This window comes from Sebastes fasciatus, chromosome 21 (genome assembly GCF_043250625.1).
Source record: "Sebastes fasciatus isolate fSebFas1 chromosome 21, fSebFas1.pri, whole genome shotgun sequence".
Taxonomy (NCBI): domain Eukaryota; kingdom Metazoa; phylum Chordata; class Actinopteri; order Perciformes; family Sebastidae; genus Sebastes; species Sebastes fasciatus.
In genome coordinates, this window is record NC_133815.1 from 15,314,203 (window position 1) to 15,333,798 (window position 19,596).

General features: G+C 42.6%; 1 protein-coding gene across 1 annotated transcript in view; it reads right to left on the minus strand.

The window, feature by feature from the left end:
• Positions 1 to 19,596, minus strand: part of LOC141759347 (uncharacterized) — a 110,764-nt gene that overhangs the window by 31,534 nt on the left and 59,634 nt on the right. The window contains exons 11-20 of the mRNA XM_074621341.1: positions 13,519 to 13,602; positions 12,985 to 13,152; positions 12,704 to 12,787; positions 11,797 to 11,964; positions 9,644 to 9,874; positions 9,233 to 9,463; positions 6,544 to 6,645; positions 6,239 to 6,315; positions 5,768 to 5,912; positions 4,634 to 4,871 (exon numbers count right to left, since the gene is read on the minus strand). Of these exons, the coding sequence (XP_074477442.1) occupies positions 4,634 to 4,871; positions 5,768 to 5,912; positions 6,239 to 6,315; positions 6,544 to 6,645; positions 9,233 to 9,463; positions 9,644 to 9,874; positions 11,797 to 11,964; positions 12,704 to 12,787; positions 12,985 to 13,152; positions 13,519 to 13,602 (1,528 nt within the window). The remainder of the gene's footprint in view (positions 1 to 4,633; positions 4,872 to 5,767; positions 5,913 to 6,238; positions 6,316 to 6,543; positions 6,646 to 9,232; positions 9,464 to 9,643; positions 9,875 to 11,796; positions 11,965 to 12,703; positions 12,788 to 12,984; positions 13,153 to 13,518; positions 13,603 to 19,596) is intronic.

Sequence of the window (19,596 nt, forward strand, 5' to 3'; positions counted from 1 at the left end):
TCCTCACACCAGCTGTGCTGTAGCACCTCTTTTCACCATCCGTTTGAAAAGCTCTGTTTTGACGCTCTCCCCCGAAAAGCCCAGTCTGTTCTAATTGGTCAGCTGGCTCACCCTGTTGTGATTGGTCAGCCGAACCAAACTCTTCGGTCTCCGCTCCTGCTCCGCTCTAACTAGCTTTGTTTGAGGGTCTGCCAAACTAGCCGTTATGCAAATGTTTTACTTGGTGACATCACCACGTAACGGGGGAAAAAAAAGGCGGGACTTCAAGCAAGGCATTTCAGGCAGTTCAGGAGTAGTGTTTCTGTGGGGGAGAATAACTCCTTTTGGTGTGGACTTTGTGACTTTGCAGACCTTTTACATGGACAAAAACACACTAAAGGAAAGGGAAAAAACACAAAAGCATAATAAGGCCCCTTTAAATAATATCAACCTCAATTTTTCTATTCACTCAACCCAGATTTTTAAAAAATGCCAGCCCACAAAACTATGATGTAAACTACGTCGTACAATTGACCAAGTTGCAGACGTTCTTCTGTTTGGTTGCCGATGAAAGGATTCAGCGAGTGTCGCGTTGAAGATCCCCAAAATGAAATAGAGAAAAGGCCCCGGTACCAAAAGTGGATTGAGTCGAGCTGAACCACGCAGTGGAGATGAGGCATAAGATCTTGGGCCTCTCACTTTCGTGACCCTTTTACACTGGCTTCACACCTTAAGGTATGACATTAGTTCATAATCTAACTCTCTCTGGATCTCTCCCCCTCAACGCCTTCAATGCGAGCTTCAAAGCCCATCATACAGCATCGGCTTATAATCACAGATCTGCGGACAGATTACCCCGCTCTCGCAGCTAACCTTTAACATGAGAGGGACGAGAACCCGGCTAACCCTGAATCAGTGGCTGGCGCTGGGCTGGGCCCTGCCCGGCCCTCATAAAAGCTTCATAAGGCTTCATAGGGGCTTCCTTTGGCTTTGTTGGGGGATTCGTAGCGGGCTAAGGTGCTCCCTGGAGACGTCCCAAAGCCTCCCAAGACTCACTTTCTCTCTTTCTGAAATTTCACGGGCTTGCAACACTGCTTTTGGGTATAAGCCAAAAGGTGCAGGCGCACAGCCGCACACCGTCATGCACACAAATACACCACAAGGAAAAAAAATATGCACACAACAGTGAACACTCACAAAGACAAAGAGCAACACACACACCGAGGAATCTAAAACTCACACACACATACACCCCAACACACTCCCCTCTTGCTCTCTCCTCTCCGCTTTATTTACAATCCTCTGGCAGCGGTACAAGGGCCCGGGGCTATAACACACGGCACCTAATGCTCAAACTGCCAGGTAATCTCATGTCTGACATCCCCCTTTGATAGAAACTGATCAATAGACTCTTGTAAAGGAGTCATTTTCTCTGATGTTTCTACCAACCACTTCTCTCTATCTCTATCTCTCTCCCCTTCTCTCTCTCTCTCTTTCTCTTTCCCCTCCTTCTCTTTTATTAGCCATACATTTATAATTCATATTTCAGCGGGGCTGAGTTTGCTCTGAGACAAAAAAAAAGGGGGGCTTCTTTGTGTAATAAAGAACAATGGTGGTGAAATGATGGGGAGAAATGCCAGTGTTTGCTGCTGGTTCCGGTGAACAACAGTTTTGGGGATCGATAGAGTGTGAAATGGGATTATAGCTAGTAATAGAGGTGAATTGGAGGAGAGAGGCCTGTGCACGTGTGCGTCCAGGGATCCAGATTGGATAGCAGCACACACACACACACACACACACACACACACACACATACGCGCACACACAATAATGATTTCATCATCTTTAGGCAGATGCACATCAGCAGCACAGAAGGGTGGTAATATCACATTTCTGTTTTAGTGGAAGTGTGGAAATATGGATATTGTGTTTTTGTTTATGCTGTTATTTCATTTATTGTCACACAGCATCACATTTATTTCACATTACGGCCAACGTTACAACACGTCTTATTTAAGGTGGCACTATTTGAATATTTTAAACATCCATCCCTGCTTGAATTTCACAGGTAGGTGCTATAAAAACAGTTTTACAAAACAATTAACCAGCCATTTAGAATATATACCACATACGGTTTCCTATGAATCTGGTTAGTAACGCAATCTTTCTATTTGTTGTCTGAATAAGTGTCTTAGAGTTTAAAAAATCATGCCACAAATCAGGTCTCAATTCAGTTCAAATTACCCATATATACTGTAAACTGTACACACACTGGCATTCTCTCAGCACCATGTGGAGTTTATTTAGTGTTGTGTGATTTACTCGCTGGACTATTTTGTACGAAACCAAATATCTACTGAACTGAGAATCACACAGAAAGTGCGTGCTGTCAAAGAGTGACAGTAAATTTGACACATACAGTCATATGCCAGGTTTAAAGACTTTTTTTCCTCTCCTTTTTAATCACCCTCTTCTTTCCTGTCTCTCCTGCCACAGTCTGATTGAATCCAGCTGCCTTCAGCCGCTTCAATCTCATCCATGTGACACTTCTCTGGTTCCCAACTCATCCTCCTCCTATCCTCTGTTTCTTTCCTCGTTTGACATTCCCTCTATCTGGCCACAGAGGCCTTTTAATATAATATCCATCACAACTGCAGTTACGTATACGCCCAGTTAACTGTAGGAGTCATGCAACATGCACCAAACAACTTTACGAGTAAAAATGCTCTGATGTAGACCAATTCCATAACAATTTAAACATCAGCAATACAAGTTATACTCTGACTGTCAAATTGACAAATGATTGTCTAAAGTTAATCGCGATTTATCGCAAATTAATCATTTTTTATTTGTTCAAAATGTACCTTAAAGGGAGATTTGACAAGTATTTAATACTGTTACAAACATGGGAGTGGACAAAAATGCTTGCTTTATGCAAATGCATGTATATATTTATTATTGGAAATCAATTGACAACACAAAATAATGAAACCCTCACAGGTACTGCATTTAGCATTAAAAAATATATCATAAAGTGGGCATTTCTGTAAAGGGGAGACTCGTGGGTACCCATAGAACCCATTTTCATTCACGTATCTTGAGGTCAGAGGTCAAGGGACCACTTTGAAAATGGCCATGCCAGTTTTTCCTCGCCAAAATTTAGCATACGTTAACGTGTTATTATCGCATTTACTTTGACAGCCCTAAACAGAACATAAAATAATGAAAAAAGAATGTGGTTTTGATTGAAATCTACTGTCTACTCTTGTTTTTCCCTCATTATTTCACAATACACCTCTTTGTGTTTGTCCATACTGTTCTAACAATCTCCATTCTAACCTGTTCATTTTCACAACCCACTCCATCCCAGATCAGATCTACTGTTATCAAGCAACAAAAAGAATCATCTCCACTCAAGATGTTGTTTTTTCATAATGCAGAAAGAACCTCAACAATGGCTTCATGTTAATAACAAAAAAAAGGCCTTTTGTCCACAACAGTAATTTCTCAAGCTGACTCCTCACCCAGTCTATTCAGGCTACTGCTATATCCAGGTAAACAATGCCCCCTTTGTTATAATAATGCATCTTTATTCTTCTTAAGTCATTACAATAGGCTCTACGTCGCTGGATTGTATTTGCTGAAGGTAAAAGCGGAATAATATGTGGTTTTGTGTGGAGCGTGGAGTTGAGGGAATGGGTTTTGATCACAGACAAAGGCCAAGCTACACAGCGTTGTCCTTCTGTCTCTATCTTGTTAATGAGCAGTGTTCACGGTGCAAGCCAGCCACTCTCTGCCACAGAGAAAGACCTCAGATTCATCTCTCTGCGGACAATAGGTGAGTGTGTGTGTGTATTTGTACCTCGGAGAGTGTGTATGTGCTAATTAAAGCAGTGGGAGTTGGGGAGAAATGGCTGCGTGTGTATGTGAGGTGTTTGCCTGGCGTGACCGTAGATGTGTACGTTAATTCTTAATGAGACATTTCTGTGCCCAGTGAGACCCAGCCATCACCATTCCTGCACTGACACGCTACTACAAAGGCCACCATCAGGCACGTACGTACACACACACACACACACACACACACACACACACACACACACACACAGACTAGATCATTACCATACCGCTAAAGCAGTGTGCCATTAAATCAAACCTCTATCTACAGCGTGTGTGTGTGTGTGTGTGTGTGTGTGTGTGTGTGTGTGTGTGTGTGTGTGTCTGAGTTAACCTTGCGTGCAGACAGCTAGCAACCGAATCACCACGTTGCTGCACCACTGCTGGCTAATTTGAGCTAACTGATCGAGCCAACAGCAGTGTGGCTGGTTCAAAACAAGGCAGGGCACACTGTGTATGGCTCCTCCAGCATCGTATATATGCTTCCGGTGGGCAACATGTGCCAAACAATAAAAAAAAGCAGGGCAACTAGTGGATCAACCAAAGGAAGTGACATAAAACCTCAATTCTTTATTAAAAAAAAGTTATCTTTTTGCTTGTGCACTATTTGCTCAACTGTGCAGGTGTGAAAGCCGGACTGGCCACTAGTCAAATGTGGGGTAATTTAAAAAGAAATGATTTGGTAAATTGTATATGTGTTGATGGATGAATGGACAGATGGATGGATGATATGACACATTTATTGACTGATTGCTACCTGTCACTTGCAGCTCGCGGCGTAGTTCCTCCAGCTCTCGGCTCGACTGCGTGACGCGAACGCTCAGCGTCTGCTTCTCTCTGACGGAGCTCCTCGTCTTCTCCTCACCCTTCAGTAACTCTTCCTGAAGTCTCCGCACCTCCCCTCTCTTCGCGTCCACCTCGCTGCTCCTTCTCGCCGCCTCTCGTCCGGCCTCCTTCCGCTCCTCCTCTGACTGCCTGAGGAGCGCCACATGTACCTGCAGCGTGAGAATAGTGAGTAAGTGACTGCGTTTTCATGGTGCACACACATTTGGTGTTTGTGGCTAGTCTAGAATGCACTTCACATTTTTCCATAAAAAAGCGCCTTAAATGTGTATTGAGTGACAACTTATTATTTGATTTCGCTTCCCTGCTTACATTTGCTTTTATCCACGGGAAACCTTGACTGAAACTTTAAAATAATAATAAAAAAAATACATATTTGTCTTGGTCATACGGCTAGAGAAGTACACCTTGCTTGTAGCCTTCAAGACATGTGTCCTTACACGACTCATTATGTGATATTAGGCTGGATAAATGGGCAAGACCTGACAGCAAGAGGGGAATATGCTACAGTTGCTTATGCGTGTGTGTGTGTGTGTGCATGCATATGATGATCTTGGTAAGCATGACACTTGTATGTGCCAGGGGACGCACAAATTAATGCGTAAAATCAAATGCTCCCACTTGCACCTTGACTGCACACATACACGCTCGCATGAATGATGTGACTGTGACTGCCAGCGATGTTGGCACTCTGCCAGGCTACAGTCACCACTTTGAGTAATTTGAATATTTAGTGTCCCATTGAGCTCTTAATTGGAGTCAATTTCACCAGCCTTGGCACGTTTGGTGCTTTAATTAATGGCGGGGCAATTTGTTTCTGCCAGGCAATCACGGGACAATCGCACGAGTGGTGGGTGTGTGTGGTGCCTATGGAGGTGGGTTGAGTGCTCCTCTTTGGGGAACTTGAATTGAATCTCCAGCTCCGTGTTCGTAGCTTGAGACGCATGCAACATTTTAGTGACAGTGGATGAGGCTTCTTCATTCAAAAAGGTCAAAATAACATCTCTAAATCAGAGGACAGGTCAGCAGATTCGCATCAGTTTAATACCTTTTGGGTGTCCGCCAGCTCGAGCTCTAAGCGTGTAGCTTCCTTTTTCAGGCGTGTCACTTCCTGTTCCAGCTGGCTGTGATTGCTCATGTGTGTGTGGTGGGACGCAACGAGACTTTGCTTGAGACCCGCTTTTTCCCGGGCTCTATGGGGAGGAGAGCAAAAGAGTGACTGGCACCGTCCAAACTGCTGTGTAAGGAATGCATGAACACAGCGAAAGAAAAAAACAAACATTAAACCAGATAACAGATTAGCTAAATTAAAAGAGAATGATTTGACTAGATTATGTTAAATTGCCCATGTGACATATAGTGTGCTACTGTGTGCCATTTGGCAAGCAGACAGTTAAGAGAATGAGAGAGAGGGAGAGAGGAGGGGGCGGAGGCAGATGGGAAGGGCATGAGAGGAGAGACAAGGACAGGAACCGGGATCAGCAGAGGAGAATGAGAGTTTTATAGACTCGGTTATTACTGTCTCTCCAGCTCTGACTTCATCTGAAGAATAGCCTTTTCACACTCCGCAAGGCGCTCAACCTGCTCAGTGCAGCGCTGAAACACACAGATACACACACAAAAAAAATGTGGGTGCTGAAATGCAGCTTCATTTTTTTTGTCAATGTAAATCATAGAAGTTATTTCTGAATACAGCAAGAAAAATGTCATCTCTCAATTGTTATCTCTGAATGTAACTGTAAGTACCGGATATATTCTAATGGTTAAGTGTGATGAAAATATGCACATCTGTAATGCGTAGAGCGGTACAATGTATGACCTTACCTTCTGTAGCTGCTGTCTGTGTCTCAGCAGGCCGAGGTAGTCCTCGTCAGAGTGAGAATGGCCCTGTTGATAAAGCTGTAGGTCACACTCCAACATCAGTTTCTATGAGGAGATAGAGCGAGTGAAAAAGGTAGAGAGAAAGAAGAAACACAGTTAGTATTTCAAAGAACTAACATATTCAAATAGCACTTGTTTTTTTTGGTAGGCTTTATTCTTTATTTGGATCCCCATTAGCTTTCACAAAGTGGTCGCTTGTCTTCCAGGGGTCCACACACAAAACAATTTAAAATCAAACAGCGTCAAATAAAACAAGAAAAGAAAAAAACAAGCCAAATGTAAGAGAAAATAAGTGAAATGGCACTACATATGAAACAATGGAAACAACAACAAAATTGTCATAAATACACAGCAACAAAATACTAATAAAAAAAAGATTCCAATACAGCAATAACCAGGCTTATTTTAGTCAATCATACACTGAAAATGTAACCACCAAAATGCAAACAATTGATCTAGACACAAAAATGACTCTTAAAAAAAGGCAAAGTGCATTTGTAATTAATTGCATTTCAACAGATTATATGCATTTTTGGTTTACTAATAAATGACAATGACACTGATGTGCCTCTAAGGAAACACATCATTATGTATAACACTCACTTGTGAATTGATTTGTTGCATCGCAGAGCGCAGAGACACATGGCCTTGATGTTCAGCTGACAACACAGCTAGCATAACATTAGCAAGTGAATTTAAGTGTGAGAAACTATAATAGGCAATGGCAATTTACCTAAAGACCTTAGCAATGTTCTCTTAATTACAAAGTCTCCTTGGAAATTGCTAAATGTATCACTACCCTCAATCTTAGTCTATTAACTGCTGTCCTTTATATAGGCAAATTGTGTAACTAATTCAAAAGTAGACATCTTTGTAGAAGTGTCTTGTAGTATTCATCTATATGTTATAGTGAAATAGTCCCTGGTCGGAATACAAATGGATAAGAATAGAGATAGCATTACCATATATACTGTTTCTTCTTTAACCATTTGTGCTCAAACAGGATTTTTCTATCAATTTATTTGAATTTGAAAAATATTTTATAGAAGTTTTCTTTCAATAAAGATTGTCTTGTAAACAGGGAATGAAGACATAAATGATTTTAGGGTTAGCTGAGCCCAACAGCGGCACGAGGTAGAGAATTAGCGGGATGTGGAGCTCCATAAGAACTCCTTACCTCTTGATAGGCGCCTCACAATCAAAGTCATTAGCCGGCGTAATAAAGGGCCCGAGATACAGCCATTCTTCAACGGCCTAACTCTTTTATAACCAACAGATTAAAGTTGATTGGATTAAAATGACATTCTGCCCGTCTGACCTTGGCGGCGGCAGTTAAGTTCATCCAAATTAAATTTCTCCGTAATAAAGATGATTCATTTGTTGCCTGACGTAGTAAATATAAAACAGGGAGAAAAAGGAGAAAAGATTAAGTGACGCGCGCCAGTGCGCACATGCACCAAATGTGCACTTGTACACTCGCATACGCATGAGTGCAATGACGCATGCACACACAAAGGCCCATGCGTCCCCTCACACGACATTGATGGAGCTGGCAAGCACCTGGGAGCTCACGCAAGAACACAGAGACACACATTGGACTTACACTGGTACACGTAATCCAAATCCTCCAGTTGAGGCCTCCTTAAAGAATACATACAATGAAGGTTGAAAAAAATATTAGTTTCTTATTTTGAAATGAAAGACCGCACCCAGTGGCTACTGGTTTGGTCATGTCACCTGTGTCTGGATTTATGTTTACTAGTGCAGCGCCCATTCGGATGGCGTGCCCGTCCAGAATGGGCCTCTTGCTTGGCTTCCAGAAGTGCTGCTTGCAGCGTTGTTGAGAACCGCAGTATGGCTGCTTATGCCCGGTATAAGTGTGAAGTTGATTGAACGGTTCTCGAGATATGCTAAGGACAGTCATACATGCATACACAGACAGATATATAGTTAGATGATGCTGCTACAGCGCTACCTATTCGCCAAATGGCACCATATTTGTCATGGTCTCTCAGACATCATATCTAAATATGTCCGCCAAATGTGGTCGCAATAGCACCAATAGGAGACATGAAATTTTTTATGATATAAGCCCTGCCCACAGCATTTGAGCTAACTGTGAGGGTCAGCTATAGCAAAACTGTATGAGACATCAACAATTCAAAAAAGTAACTTTTTCCGGATTGGTCCAGAGATGTTTTGTACCGAATTTGGTGCAGATTGCTCAATATGTGTAGGAGGAGTAGCAAAAAAATCAGATTTGGAAACAATTCGAAAATGGTGGAAAATCAGTCTAGACACAAGTGGGCGTCGATGAATAGCTTTGTCTAGGACCACAGAATCCAGCAAAACTATTATTTATTTGTTACGATTCATAAGTTACAGGCCAATACGTAAAGTTCCTTTGTTATAGCGCCACCATCTGGTCAAATCCCACCACATTCGACATTGTATTCCCCTGGGTCCCCGGCAATAAACCTACCATGTGTAAAGTCGATCCGATGAGCGGTTCTCGAGATATGCGAAAGACGTACAGAAAGACAGACAGACAGACGGAGATTCCTCGCTTTATAGTTAGATGCTGTTGTTGTGTCTACATACGCTACTGTGATGTTTACATGTTTGTCCTGACCTGCTGTTTGAGTGTGTCCGCCTGCTCCTGCAGGGATCCTATCAGGTCTTTAAGGTGGTCCTCTCTTTGTTGATTCTCCCTCAGTAGATTCTGATTGGCCTGCAGCTCATCCGTCAACTGGTCAAGAGCCTCCTGTGAGTTCTCCCACTGGCCGACCTTTTCCTGAAACCGCCGCTCCATCTCGGCTACCTCGTCCTTCACCGAATGAGTTGCCAGTTGGGACTCTCTCAGCTGCCAATTAAACATAGCGAATAAGGCAATGGCAGAATTTTAGACTGCGATTTCACTCACAGGATTGAGGACATGTTACAAAAATATTATACGTAAAGAGCTGATGAAATCTCTTCAGAGGCGCAGAGCAAGCCAATGCAATGACGGTAATGCAGTACATTACTGTAAACTATGACCTACCTGTTGCTGTGAATATCGTAGCTCCTCTTCCAAAAGCTCCACTTGCCCTTGCACCCTATGCACCTTCTCTATTGCTGCGGTGTACTTGTGTCTAAAAATGGCTACTGTTTCTTTCTGCTCCTGGGCTTGTAAACTGGCATCTCCCAGCTCCTCCTTGGCTCCTTTCAGCTGCTGATGAAGAAGCTCCATCTCGACCTCCTGCTCTTTTAGCTTCCCTTCGAATGTCTCGACCTGAAAGCGGCGAAATGAAGCACAAATGATGAGAATAAACCATCGCTCTTTATTTAAGTGGAACAGATGTAGCCTGAAGGTTTGGTAGAGTGACCAAAACATATATCTTAAGGGAAGCAAGAAGCATTTTGACTCTCCTCATGTATACTGTAGGTGCTCTTGGGAAAATGTACTGAACTGCTGCCAACGTGTGGAGAGTTACTGATTGAATGTGTTGCGAGTAACTGATGAACAAAGCAATAGGAAGTCTTAATGTATACATAAATAAAGAAGAAATGCTGAAACTATTACAGCAACAACCGTCATCATCACAATGCTACAAAATCAAACAATGAAACTTCATCGGGGACTAAATGTGCCAGTTTGTCTAACATGGTGCAACACACTGCGCTGCTCTACAGTAACCTCGCTCATAATGACAGGGGGAACCCAGGAAGTGAAACCGGGCTTAATCCCGGTGTTACACAAGGAATCCTACCGTAGCTCACCTTTCAAGGGGAGAGGTTGAGAAAGTTAAACCCGCTCTAACACTCATCTCGAGTTCATCCACGTTAATCCCACTGTAATCTGGATCAGAACATGAGGGTTTTACAACTAATGACAGCCAACTAGTTAGATTTCAGCGGTTCGCCACAGCTTGGTTTAACCAGGGATTAGCCGGGGCCCATCTAGGACTAACGCTGGGTGGAAGGCAGCGTGACTGGGTGGAAGACTTGCTCATGCAAAGAGACACAAAGCAGAGAGGAGAGAATGGAGGGCACCATCAACTTTCATCCTCTACTTTAGAGTCAAAACTGAATAACCTGTGTAGGTGTGCGTGTGGACTGTTTAAAACCATTGACTCAGCCCACTCGACTTTATTCGAGTGTGATGTTTTAGCCAAGGTTACCCAAGGTAACAGTTTTAAAGTCACACTATGAAACACACACACACACGCACAATATAAAGTTAAGTGTCATGTGCCAACTTTACCTATTATAGCTGTACTCTTTATGATACTTGCTCTCTGTCATATTATTTCTTTCCCCTTTAATGTATCCACTACAGTCCGAACACTAATGGTAGATTTAGCGTTTCATTCTGTCGCCGGATGAAAGGCCTTGTAACGAGGCTTAATGGGAACACCATGGCTTTCTTGTGACCGTAATCAGGAGCTTGTGCTTTGTGGAAACAAACAGTCCTCATTAAATATGATAGAAAACACATCGCTTTGACCCTCATTTGGCCTGCCTTTTGAGTATTCATGGCTGTCACATGACTACCCAAGATGACCCCTTCGGCTGATAATAACTTCATTCTCCTCTCTTCGGTCAGTCTTTCCCTCTCTGTATTCGTGTAAGAGGCCGATTGGATGTGAGAGGTTGACAAACAGAGGGGTCATCTTGTCTTGTTTGGTGATTCCGATGATGTAGACGGGGATATATGGAAGTTGACTGCAAAATAAAGCTTGTCTGCTGTAAACGGGTCTTGTTCTTGGCAAAAGACTCTTGACTACTTGATTGTCCACTGTGATTTAGATCACTCGCACTCAGACGCATAAGTGCATCTGATTCTTCTTTCTTTATGTTGTTCGCTGGATTAACACCATAGATCGTTGGCTCAACTGATTGACAACTGAACACACAAAAGGTTCGCAGTCTCTGCAGGCCCTGTGCTGCAGACTTAAACTGTCCTTGAGCTCCGTGACCTCCGACTCCTCGATCCTTCAGCCTGCCCCCTGTGTTTGGCCGAGCTCGGAGTTGTTCTGCTTCAACCGGCTGTGAAGCAGGACGCTCCTCTGGCTCCAGCGTTCCGCATCAATCTCGCAAGCCTGTTTCACAGCTTCCAAGTCAGAGTTCAACTGATCTATAGATCGCCCCCTGTAGGGGCGGGGAGGTGGAGAGGAGCGAAGGTGAAGAGGAGAAGAGAGAGTTCTTCCTCACCTGTTGCTGACCAATACGGAGCTGATCATGTTGCTGCTGCTGTTCTTTCTCTTTCTGGTCCGCGAGGCGCTCGATATCTCTAACCTTTTCGCTTAACTGACACGTCTCTTCCTGGTGTCCTCTGACCTTTTGTTTCAAGCGTCTAACCTCGCCCTCCAGTGCTGCCACCTGAGCAAGATGAACGAGAAAAGGAATAACTTCAGGTAGGCATACAAAGCACAGACAGACAGACGGGCAGACAGAAAAGATAGCGAGGGGGCGGCAGTAGCCTAAAAAGTGAGGGAATCAGGTTTGAGTCAGAGAGTTTCCCAGTTTAGGCTCGGGACCAGTTGGGAAAATGCGGGCACGGCAGACATGAATGAGTAACGATTTCCCCTTTCCTTAGCTCCAACTTTCGAGGAGCCTTTGAGCAAAGTGCTACGCCTCCCACTGCTCTAATGGAGCTGCTCAGTAGCCAACTGTACAAAACTGTTGCTGGTTTGGGCACTTCCCTTGAGTAGATCTGTGGGTGTAAAACAGGTCATTGTTGGAATAAAATAACACAGGGGTGCTCACTCAACCTAGCCTCGGCATATGAAAGGAAAAACCAAAAAGACAGGTTTAAAACCTTTGCAGTACTACCTAGAATTGAATATATACGCCATGAGACAAATTTAAAACCTAAAAACGGAAACAAATCTGAAAAATCCAACCTATTTTCTCATGGAACATAGTTGGAAGATGCTAAATTAGAAATTTTAAAAAATGCCAGGTGTGATTTTTATTGTAAATTGCAATAGTATAACCTGAAAATATACTTAATAATCAGAAACCAGATAATAAATACAGTCGGAAAAGCCCTGATAAAGACATAAAAAGATGTGAATGATAGGAAAATCAGCATACAGACACAAACAAGCCACCACACCTGCTCCTGTTTCCTTTGATGCTTCTGTTCAGCAGTCTTCATTTCAGCTCTTAACTGCAGAATCAACTGATCTCTGCTTCGAACCTGAACACACAGAAAACACACTTTAAAGTAAATTCCAATAAAGTGCATATGTTGGCATTTTAGTCTATTATGTTCCTTTAGTTAAATATTTGGTTAACAACATGAAATTTTACTACACAGCTCTGACCTCTGCATGCATGCACACACACACACACACACACACACAAACACAGAGAAACAGAGACGGAGAGATGGACCTCCAGGTGCGAGGTGTGGAGTTTCTCGTGGCTCAGGGCCAAGTCAGCCTCCAGTCTCTCTTTGGTCTGGTCGAGGTGGACAAACTCTCTGCTCCGGTCCTCCATCTTGGCTCTCAGCTCATCCCTCTCCTCGCTCAGTTTCTCCGAAGCCTTCTCTCTTCGGAGCAACTGGGAAACATGCAATAAAATTGAGCCACTCGATCAGCGCTACGATCCCACAGTGGTGATTCACAACACCCACGTTATAGAACAAGGAAAAAAAAAATATTTAAATTAACTTTAAATAACATCCCTAAATGTAAAAGTAATAAAATATTAATTCTAGGATCACAAAAACCACTTAACATTATCTACATGTGCACTACATGAAACAAGCTAAATTAAATTGATTCAACATTTTAATTCCATTATCAAATAAAAATTACAGTAATTGTATCCACAATCAAATGTTCTTTTAACGCAGTTAACATTAATATGAATCATGAGCATTAAAATTCCAATCAATTTGTTGAATAATGAAGCTGTTGTTTTTACCTCTTTCTGACATTCAGAGTGCTGCTTCTTACTCTCTGTGAGCTCCTTTGCCAGCGCGCATATCTTCATCTCCCTCTTCTGAATCTGAAAAACAAAACACATTGAAGATTGTTGGACGATGCTTTTTTTTTTTAAATTGCAAAACACGGATGCTCTTTTTGATGAGTTAAAAGATCATATCTCCTTGAATCAGTGGCAACGCAAACAGTATCTTAGGAAACGGGAGATCTTAGGTCGTTGTTTACAAAACTTGAGATAAAATTATTCCTGTCTTGTTTACATATTTGCGTCTAAGGTAACGGTAGTGGTGGGTGGATGGTGCTACATGCAGAGAAACGGTTGTTTATGCTTCTCGAGTATAAAGTATGTCTGACAATTGCTTGTGTTTGTCTGTTTCCTTGGTGACCTTCCCTAATTACCCACTTCAGTTCTATACCAACTGTATGCATAATGTGTGTGTGTGTGTGTGTGTGCGTGTGTGTGTGTGTGCATGTCTGGACATGGTTCTATGTGGATGTTTTGGATTTTTATGTCTATATATGTCTGTGGTCAGTCAGAATGGCAAGATATCTGCCATTGTGTGCTGTCTATTGAGCCAAACAGGTTTCAAATGTATTTTGGGATATTTCTGTATAAGCACTTGTGTCTGACAAAATTTTTTTTTGGTAATATGCTAAGGCTTTCCTTTAATCTTTTACAGGTTTCAACCAGGTAATCTACAAAAAAGAGGAACTCCCATGTCTGGGGTTTAGGGACCCAGGACTGTTGTAATAGAGTGACGCAGGGATGACGTATTTTTGTAGGCCAATCTGAAACGGGTTCCCTCGACAAAAAGCAAATGGGATTTTTCCATTGGGTTTTGGATTATTGCCGAAAGTAAGCTGTGTGGCAAACAAAAGTTTACGATACTTCCACATTATATACAGCAAGATAATATTTACAAATGACCACCACTTTTATGATTTTTGAAGCGCAAATGCGATCGCCGGAAGTAAAAAGCTAACGTTAGGCTATGAACGACTACACCACGGTCGCATGACTTCACGTCGCCACCACTAAGCCAAAAGGCTGACTTGTTCGGCATGATGACGTTTAGTAGTTGTTAGAAACTACCTTTTTTTAAGACAAGGCAAAGACAAGACAAAGCTTCAAAATTCACAAGTGGGACGTAATTTATGTCGTAGAACAAAATGTTAAAATCTCTTAAGCTTGTGTTAACCACAGACTTTATTTCAGGCATCTAACTAAAAACCCATTCAAAAAACCCGTTGACTTCCAGATAAAGGGAACTGGAAGTGCTAAAATGCGAACTCATTTTTGGGTTTTAACACTTTATAGGTAAGTCAATTTTTTCTATATACTACAGCCCTGTCTCACTCCACAACCTTAACATAACCATACTAATACAACTAATAATAAAGAAGAAATTGGACTTTTCAGTCTACTTTGCACTGCACATTTAATACTGGTATACGCATTTGATGCCGACATAGTTTCCACTTTTTGATTTATATGTCTATACACACACAGTCCTTCATGCTCGCTCTCCCCTTCTCCATCCCCTCCCCACCTCCTGTCCGGCCTGCATGATCCAGGGATTGTTTTGACCAGAGTTGAGGGCTCGTTTGTAACTGTCCTGGGGGATTGATGGAGTTAACTTGGCTCTTTGACCTCTCACCTCTGGCTGTCAGCGGCCAGGCTCGCTAAACACACTAAACCTGAGCTACGGCAAGGGGAGGGAAGAAAAAAAAAAAAAAAAAAAAACACTGCATACACACTGCCATGCACATAGCAGCTAAATCACAAATGAGTGCTCATGTAAACACACACAGACTGGTACCCTGGACAAGAATAATATAGGTTGTGTTTTGCATTGCATGGACATCAGATATAAAAAGACCAGGGCATTCATTTAATTCAACAAATACAAGTCATTCCGCGTACCCATAGAAAACACATACTTCCTGCCAATTTTTGAAATCTTAGCGTGATTTATCTTTATGTGTGTGTGTGCGTGCGTGCGTGTGAATTCCCAATGTGAGCGTGTGATAGGCAAAATGGATGTTGATAAACACCGGAGGATGTCGTGTCAAAACAGACAACTTGTCAAAACGACGCGCTAACTAGGTCAATCACAAAGTTTAAGAAGAAACTTTGGAGTGGAGCTTTGGTTTATGCATATCTCTACGTGGATGTCTACGTGCGCGCGCGTGTGTGTGTGATAAGCTTCTGAACGAATCTACGGGAGGGGACCTCCAATATCGAAGGTATTTTTAAATCAATGAGCTCTTAAGTGTATCTCAGTCTCAATGTGTTCACACATTCGCACGCACACAACACTCAGCGCCGACAGAATCCCTACTGACAGGCAATGACAAGATAAAGAGAGGGAGAAATAAAGGGGGGAGAGGACGACAGGAGGGGGAGAAATAATATTTGAACAGTTGGGGGTGTGGGGTGGTGACGGAGGGGTGGGGGAGGGGATGAAAGGGAGAAGTGGCAAGGCAAGAAAAGAAATGAGCAATAAGAGAGATCAAGAGAGAAAGCAGGGAGAGAGAGAGAGAGAAACCAGTAAGCTATTCTGATGGTTGTAAAGCATTGTGAGCAGGAGGACCGATGTTTGTCCAAGTCCAACCTTGAAGGCTTCAACAACCTTCCTGCTTACCTTCCAGTGTACTGCTCTTTTTTTTGTATCCTTTCACTTTTGTTTGCTCCTTTCTCTCACTCTCTCTCTCTCTCTCCCCCCAGCTCCCCTTGTCCGTTTCAAATAATATGCAATTTGAATTATTATATGTAGAAGAAATTTGAGTGCATATACTTTTCAAACTGAAGTCCCAGTGGGCACGCTGGAGACACACTGTGCTGGAGTGTTAACAATAAATAAAATGATTGGACTTCACGCATTGAACTAAAATTCACAGATCTTGTTTTTCATGCTGCATCTTATAAGAACATAGAATTGAAAATGAGTACCGCAACAAGGTCTCGGGCTACGGCGAAATGGAACAAAAATGCTCAATACATGCAATCGTGTTTTTTTTTCCCTTCGCTCTTGCTTTGAATAGTCTCCACGCAGATTTGAGTCATGTACTGGCTCCCACTTGTGTATTAACAATCAATCTATTTAAACATGATTGTAAAGGGTCAGAGAGGCCCCTCAGATATAAAGGCTTTAAAGGTGTAATGTGTAAGATCTGGCCAGAACATCTTATGTGCTGTGTTGTAGAGATATCTACTGAAATGAGCGTGCTACACAGCTAGCCTTGGCCAGTCCTGTCTTGTAATACCACTTGTACATCGAGAGGCGATGGGTGAGTCACTGTAGCGTACAGTCCGCGTCCATGAAAGGAAGAAAAAGAAGAGCTGAGGGTTTGTTGAAAGTACAGGGTCTGTGTAGTGGCAGAAATGAGCCACCCTCTACTCCCAAGTAGTCTTCTGGTGGCTGGGAGGACAAAACAAAAATATGTTTTCTTGTTCCTGCCAATCTGGATTTAAAGGTCCAGTGTGTAGGATCTGGCGGTATCTAGCGGTGAGGTGAGGAGATTGTAACCAACTGAAGCCTCTCTCATGTGCCAAGCGTGTTGGAGAGCTACGGTGGCCGACGTGAAAACGCGAATGTCCCTCTCTAGAGCCATTTGGAGCAGAGTCAGTGCGTAGAATGTGTGTGTGCGAGGGAAGTGAGTGGTGAAGCAAGAGAGAGAGAGTGGCATTGATGGGAGCGAGTAACGTTTCTTAATATTATATTCCATTTCTGCCAATAGATCCCCCTAATTGTTACACAACAAACTATCAAACCGTACACGGACAGCACAGTGGCACAGTAAACCCAATTTAGGCCGATGCTAAGATATACTGTAAGACAGCAGTGTGTATTCTTGCTCTACTGTTAGTTAGTAGTTTTTGTTTTGTTTGTTTTTCTGTAAATTTAGATGGTATGGCCTCCTATTTGTTTGAATCATGTGGCCAGATGTTACACACTGCACCTTTAACCTTCACATGACAAAACCGTTTTGGTGTGAAAAAGCTGTTCAACCTCAAACAAAACTAAGATGCAACGGCCAAAATGTTGTGGCTATAATTGCCACAGCCCAGTCTGTTGTTAACTGAAAACTCTACCCACTGGATCACAAGTTATCTCCCCTTATCTCAACTTTTCCTTCCTCCCTACATCCTGTAACCTCTCTCCCCTTTTTCGACGTTCCTCACGCTAAATCCATCCATCTGTCTCGCTCATTCCCTCCTTTTCTCCCTCCCGTGTACATTTATGACCTGAACATTTACAAGAGGAGCCTCCAGAGAACCGTGCAAGTGACTTTTGGTTCTGAAAAGATGAAGCAGATCATCTCTGAGACAAAGCCCCTTGTCATGTTAATGGCTTCACCGCTTTCAAGTTCCTCAGTGGGGGAGTTTGGAACACTTTAACCACATGTTCAAACTACAGTGACGTGGCCGTTTGCGAGAAGATGATGAGTGCGAGTTAGTGAGATGGAGAGAACTACTAATATGGATGGAGAACAAGTAAAAAAAGGGATACAGATAAATAAAGGACGAGGGATTAAAAAGACATTAGGGAGGATTTTGTACTTAAAAATATTATTTTTATGCAAAAAAGCATAAAACATCTGCTTTTATTTAGTGAAGTTCCCCATGTCATTTGTGTTGTTTTTCTCCACAAAAACAGCTGATCGTAACTGGACTGTAGCTGTTCGGAATATCAAAATCAGTGTTTGATCAAGTGTTATTTCAACTCGAGAGCTATCAAATGATAAAACGGGAAAAAAATCGAATATTGAAACATGTTTGCATTGATTACTATAAACCTCAGGTCAGACCAGGGTTTCCACTACTCAAATCCAAATCTACTTCCCAGCAGTTTCAGTGAATTAGATCCCCCCCCAAAAAAAGTGAGTGGACGACTCATTCTCTCCAGAAAAAGGCAAACTGCTCTCCTATTCTTCAGAGCAAAGAAGCCTAAGTGAGAGGGGGAGAGAGTAAGAGGGAGAGTGAATCAGCAGAGTACATTTCAGATGAGGGAGAGAGTGTTGACAGTATTTGTTCAGCTGTGCTAATGTTAGGACATTTAGCGCTGCAGAGGAAAATACTTAACACTGAGTTCTCTCAGTTTCACTTACAGTATGTTCAAGTGGGAGCAGGCACACTCACACACCTACTGCTACCACTGTCCATACAATAATGGAATGAAGTGCACGAGTGAATGCAAAGCTGTAAGTGTGTGTGTCCGTGTGTGGGTGTGTGGGTGTGTGTGTGTGTGTATGAGTGAGCGCTTGTAATAGATCAGAGAAGGAACAGTTTTTGGTGTATAAAGCAGGGCCAGATGTGGAGCAGAAACCAGATCCCTGGACAGAGTGTAATGGTCCATCCGTTGACTTAACCAAATCCAAACATGAAAGACACAACCTCACACACACACACACACACACACACACATGCACGTGCACACATGCATAGAGTACAGCTTATTGCATGCACTGCATAGAGTGACTGGACTAGAGATGTCACGATACCAGACATTTAGCAGTCGATACCAATACCAGTGAAATCCCATGATATTCTAAACCAAGATAACAAACAAAACAATAACTCCCATGTACTTTAACATACACTCCTTTATCACCGTTTGCATAGTGTTTTTTGCAAATTTATTATCAATCCCCGATGATCCGCCAAATTTTTCTTGCCAAAAAACTGTATTTTACAAGATTACATTTGAATTTACCTTCACCCAATTCTATTTTTTTACTGAATAGAGCTTGAATGCATCATGATTTAACTCAATGCAACCTCCGTACGTTAGCTGTTAGCTCCGTTATTTAGCCAAGCAGGACTGTGTTGTCCACCGGCTGCTAACAGCTAACGTTACTAGCTCACCTCCTGACGATTTCAACACAGATTTGTTGGTCACAACGTAGCATTATCAGGGATCTATCGTCCCCGGGATGACGGCACACCATTAGTCTCGAGCCCTTATCCCCGGTACCTATGGTACCTATGGTACTGTAGAAAAGCGAGTACCATCACGTTTTCAGAATTTTGGCATCGACTTGGCACCAAAGTATC